Source organism: Poecilia formosa, unplaced genomic scaffold (assembly GCF_000485575.1).
Source record: "Poecilia formosa unplaced genomic scaffold, Poecilia_formosa-5.1.2 Scaffold744, whole genome shotgun sequence".
NCBI lineage: Eukaryota > Metazoa > Chordata > Actinopteri > Cyprinodontiformes > Poeciliidae > Poecilia > Poecilia formosa.
Genome location: NW_006800683.1, coordinates 64,804 through 70,851, shown reverse-complemented (window position 1 = coordinate 70,851; position 6,048 = coordinate 64,804). Strand labels below are relative to the sequence as shown.

The window sequence follows — 6,048 nt, the reverse complement described above, 5'->3', positions numbered from 1 at the left end:
TAAGAATCCTTGTCAAATGGCGTTTTGACTAAAAATCTGTAAATTCCGACCCGTCAGGCAACGGGGCCTGGATAATACCGTTTCTTACAGTTTACTCAATGTCACATGCTGTTCTTATTTTTACTTTAATTATGTAAAGCACCTTGAAATGCCTTGCTGCTGAAATGTGCTATACAAATAAAATTTGATTGATTGATTGATTGAATAGCACAGAGTGAAACTGTGGATAAACAAGGAAAAGTCATGCCACCATTTTGTCAGCATTTCAAATATTTAAGACAAAAAAACTACTCAATAATTATCGATAGACAATTATCAGCATTGACTGATATCAAAAGCTTATGCTGTAATAAGTTTTTAGTAGTATCGTCCAGCCCCAATTTCTGTACACATTGCGACCAGTAGCAAATACCAAAATTAATTAGACGACTAATTTCACAATCTCATACTTTTAAGGACACTGGACTGAATTAGTCTGGCACTGTTTTTTTTATTTATTTATTTTTTATAACGACTAAATAGACTGGTCAAACTTTAACTGAATTATTCTATTTCCAGCAGAGATTATTCATGACAGTTTGACCTGTGAAAGTTTTATCCCACATGGAAAAGCATATTTAGGCCAGTTACAATAAGCAATAAGTCAATTAATCGGACGATAAATTCAAACAAACTCAATTTCCATTTGTATGATTTATTTTTTTTTTCTTCTTTTTTCTCCCTCTACAAAAAACTGGATGACAAAAGTTTTCAGTCTGGTGATTTGGTCTCGACTCACTTTTGGTTTAAGAACGTTATTATTCATTTTATTTGATGTTTCCGTTATTTTGTTGATTTATTTTAGACATTTAGAATGTCTTCCAGTTCCAGGGTTAAATATTCATCTGAATTTAAACTTTATTGATTTTTGAGAATGTGTTCTTGCATTATTATGCCGTTACAGTTACATTACATTACAGCTTCAGTTATTACAACTGAAAACCAGCAATCAGGCCCGAAACCTGGGAATAGTGATGGACTCTGACCTGAACCTTCAGAGCCACATTAAGATATTTTAATTATGTAAAGCACTTTGAAATGCCTTGCTGCTGAAATGTGCTATACAAATAAAAATTTGATTGATTGATTGATTGATTCCTTGAGATGGTCTCCAAACAACAATATTATAATTTATCGCAATAACTTCTGGGACAATTTATCGTTCAGCAATGTTTGTTATTGTGACAGGTGTAGATCTATTATCTGTTCAGGAAAGAAGCTTTCAGCATTTTTGTAGGCTCCATGCTTGGCAATCCTTCGAGGTCTAAACGGTGCTTAAAGCAAGAATCTGCATTTAAACAAGTCATTTTCTTTACTGCTTGAAGACATGACATGACAATGTAGAGACACCTTGAAACCAAGGTGAGGTTTCAAGGTCTACAAACTAGAGAAGGTTCAGGATTGTACCAGTACTGAGAAGGTGGAAAGAAAGAGGAGAGTGAGTTTCATAATTGTTAACTAACCAAAACAAAAATTGATAGGGAAATCCATAACATTTGTTGCCTCATCAATGATGAGATAGGACTGAAATAGTCCTAACTAGCAAAAACAAAAGCATATGCATATCATTAACATGAAGAGAACTTTTATGCCAAGGAACAATAAATATGACCTACTTTTCAGGCATAATGAAGTGAAGCAATGACCAGAGCTCTTTTAGGGAATTCTGAAGAGGTGTTCCTGTGATTAGAAGCCTGTGACTGGATTTGAAGTCAATCATTGTTTTGTATAGAAGAGAGTCGTCGTTTTTCAGCCTGTGTGCCTCATCCACACCAATGAAGGCCCAGTTAACACCACCTAGAAATGACTGGACAAACATTTTATAGGTAGTACATGTGTGTTTACATAGAGACATTTCTGTAAAGCTTAAAAAAAAAGAAATATACAGGTAGGATTAGAAATGAAGCAGACCTTGTCTTTTAGAAGAATTTCGTACGTTGTGAGGAGGATGTTAAATTTCAATCTCTTGTTGTGGACATGCATCCACTCATGTGTTCGTATCTGTTCGATAAGAAACAGAACGTAACTTTTTCTTGTCGGTAAATAAACGGCTAAAATCCTATACCTACTCTACACCAGCCTACCATATTCCTGCTGTTGATGTCTCCGAGGTAGACGACAACATTCATCCGCGGGGCCCATAACAGTATTTCCCTTTGCCAAGATGTAAGTGTAGAAAGAGGCACCACTAGAAGAAATGGTCCATACAGCTGGTGCTCATGAAACAGGTAGTTGAGGAAAGAGATCGTTTGGATGGTCTTTCCTAAGCCCATCTCATCAGCAAGAATACAACTGTTGCCTCTATGAATCAAAAAAAACAACAAAAACATATGTAAATGTTTAAGAAATTCTCATACTTTTGATTGTTAAATAGATAAAATATAAGTTATTTAAATTAGCTCATATATACATTCCAATAAGCAAAACCAATAAGTTAAGTCATTAAGAGCTGATCATTCCTCGAACATCTGAGAAACAGTCGGGTTAATTTCACTGCAATAGGGTTCGGGGTAGGGTAGGGTAAGGGGTAGGTGATACATTTTTCACTGTATTTTTTTTTAAATACCTCAATAACAACATCACAGATTATATTTGGCATATTTTGCTTTTTTATATTGGGTTTGGCCAAACAAATACGTAACTTCAAAACAGGGATTTTTTTTTAACATTGCTTTATAAACAGTCACCAGAATAAAAATTGTACTCGTATAGAAATATATACAGTTAATGTTATTGATTTTATTGGCCTATCGAAGTAACGTCAGATCATGTTGTGAACAATTTCTATCCCTATGTGGTTGTTCGCAAATTTTCAAAATCGCCAACGCCAAAGCTGACAACAGCTGGACGAAAGCACACTCTTTTACTCTGTCACCAGCACTCATATGCACTGAGTCAGGAGTGTTTGTTTATTTATTTAAAAGATATATAAATACAATTTATGAAAGATTAATAGAGAATATTTTCAAGATTTTTTTCCTTAAGAATGTTCAGTCAAAAATGCAGAGCTATTCAAAACGATGTTTAAGTTCTTTAATACAGTTAACCATATTTTTGGTATTAATGATCATTACATAGATTACTCCAGTCAATTGTTTTACAGATTGATTGCTGTAATTAAAAGAAAGAAGGGATGCACTGATAGAAGTTTTCTGGCTGATCACCTATATTTAAGAAGCCTGTCTGATTTTGACCCATTTCGATTTGCTTCTGTACTAAGTATAGGAAAAAAACTGCAAAGTTGGCAACAGTAGGCTGACTATTGCTAAACTCAGCCTTCTATTAGATCCTTGTGGTGGTAGAAAAGATCAGTGGATAAGATCAGTTTCACATGCAAATGTCGACCAATCATCCATCACCCAAAATTAAAGAAAATGGGGCCAATCAATCTGAGCATCGTTAAACATTTGCCCACCACCCACCCGCTCCGCAAATCCATGTCCCTGGGGGACACACTGATTAATATAAAAGGAAATATTCTTTTTAAAAATGCTCAACAAGTAACACCACAATATATGCCCCGGACATCTCTGTTGAAGTAATATCTGTACGTATTTTGATTTTTAGCTTTCATGCTCGAGTAACTGCATCCTCCCAAACCCCAGGGCTGTTTTCATTGCTTTGCAAACATTGAGCTAAGATTGTTTCATATTTTCTTAAAGTACAGGTGCCGATCACAAAATTAGAATATCGTGATTGACTGATTGTTTTATGTCAGTAATTCCATTCAAAAAGTTAAACTTGTATATTATATTAATACATTACACAGATTGATATACAGTGAACCCTCGCTATAACGCGGTTGACCTTTCGCGGTCTCACTGCTTCACGGATTTTTTTTGTGCAGTTTTTTTCACAATGCATTGTGTTCTGCGTCCTGATTGGCTAAAATATACGTAATATACATTGGCCATTCAGGAGATGGAAACTGAAACGTTGAATGCCTGCTGAAAAAAAATGTGGCCAGAGGCTTTGCCGTAGATACAACTGTGAATCTCGTAAAGCAGATTGGAGGAGACGCTTTAATGACATGACTCCGGATGACATTAATGCTGTGATTGATGCACACGCACATCCGCTGACCTGTAAACAGGTTTTGTTCTTTGGTTTCAATGTACAGTATTTAATTATGCTCTGTAATAGTTGTAAAAAAAAATAAATGTAACTACTTCGCGGATTTCACTTATTGCAGGTTATTTTCGGAACGTAACCCCCGCAAAAAACGAAGGATCACTATACTTCAAATGTTGATGATTATAACTGACAACTAATGAAAACTCCAAATTCAGTGTTTCAAAAAAAAAAAAAAATTAAAGACCCATACAAAAAAATAAACCAAAGGAGGAGGGTTACTTTTGTCCTCAAGGTCATTGTAATTTGCCGAGATAACAAAATACATTCAGAAATATATTATATGTGAAGGAATTTGTATGTCTTTGTTAACAATCAACTGACTATTGAGCAGAGCTAACCCTAACGAAGCTCAAACTCAAAGATTAACTCAAAGCAAAGGATTCTCGCTATTGTAAGAAAAACTATGAAGATTGTTTGCAATTTTACAAAGTAAACTTGCCAGCACTTTAAAATCTTAAATTTAAATGTTAAACAATTAAAAACTCTTTTGATTTATCAATGCTGAAACCATTTAATTAAATTTAACAGTATTGATATTCCCAATAAATGTTAAAGTTCAAGATAAATCTGTGTTAAAATGTTAGTATTTATGGGAATCCTGAATGTCTGCGGAACCAAAAGTAGTTGCTTAGTTCAATTATGTCTTGGGTCAACTCTAAATGTGACCAGCATTACACAGTGTTTGAATAGTCACTGGCTGATTACTTAATTGGGATTTAACAGATGTGCAAAAAATATATTTATTTTAATTGAAATATTTTTGGCTTTAAGACTGGAGCTGTGTGCTTAAACACTGTCAACAATGTCTTCCAGTAACATAAGTAACCAGAGATATTTTTATATTTTCTGTCAACATAAAGTTTTTTAATGCAAAAAACAGGCTCACTGGTGGACTGCCTTGGCACCCCGACCACCAGGCTTAGCAAGTTTTTCTGGGGGAAACCCTGGATTGGCTTGTGATTTTACATCACTGCAAACTCCAAACAGCATTTCTCCTACAACTGGACCATTAAGATATACTTCTATCAGAGAGCTGCTCATTCTGGATGAGTGTAATTGTGAATTTAATCACAAGCAGCGTGAAGTTTTGGAGTGGAATGTCTGTGATTTAGCTGCCTTGCAAGCAGTTTGCCTCTCTGCAGCATAAAGAAGAGAGAAAGAGTGCAGCTGGTGCAGTGCAAAACTGTTGGAGATGCAGTTTTGCAACAGCCAGTCAGAAACATCAGAACTTAGTTTGGCGATGTGCATTTTATTTTTCACAATTTTTTTTAATAAAGTTCATTAGTGACTAAATATTTTACATTTTTTGACAACATTAACATTAAATCCAAAAAGTAACATATTTTTTTAAAAAAAGGTGCCAGAATACATATACATTCATATGTGTAGCAAAATAATCAGCTGAACTGAATTTCTGTATTGTGTTTTGTCTTACGTTTGATTCAGCAATGAATTTCTGTAAGGCGAAATGAAATATCTGAGTAGGGGTGTAGCAATACAATAATTTCACAATACGATACGATAGACGATATTCTGGTCATGATACGATATGTATCACGGTTCCGTGCATTTTTACGATTTTCTGAAAGATTTTAGAAGGACAGAGTGATTTCAGTGACATTTTGTGTTCCATAGACTTGAATTTAGTTAACTGAAAACTGATTAAAAGCACCAACTACACAATACCTGACTCTGATTGGACAGTCTAACAGTCTGCAGCTGGACAAAATGAATCAAAGATGCAGTGAGATAATTAGTTTCTGTCATTTAATTCATGTGGATTTGTCATAAAACTCAAAAGTTTAAACGGAGATTATCAGCCTCTGTAGACTCTCAATATGCTAATGATTGCACTTATGTTTTTGCTTTTGGACA

At 34.7% G+C, this 6,048-nt stretch overlaps 1 protein-coding gene across 4 annotated transcripts in view; it reads right to left on the bottom strand.

Moving 5' to 3' along the window:
- Positions 1 to 6,048, bottom strand: part of LOC103131323 (chromodomain-helicase-DNA-binding protein 1) — a 39,212-nt gene that overhangs the window by 8,623 nt on the left and 24,541 nt on the right. For all 4 annotated transcript variants that reach the window (XM_016666572.1, XM_016666571.1, XM_016666573.1 and 1 more), the window contains exons 11-13: positions 2,124 to 2,340; positions 1,951 to 2,040; positions 1,656 to 1,846 (exon numbers count right to left, since the gene is read on the bottom strand). In XM_016666572.1, the coding sequence (XP_016522058.1) occupies positions 1,656 to 1,846; positions 1,951 to 2,040; positions 2,124 to 2,340 (498 nt within the window). The remainder of the gene's footprint in view (positions 1 to 1,655; positions 1,847 to 1,950; positions 2,041 to 2,123; positions 2,341 to 6,048) is intronic.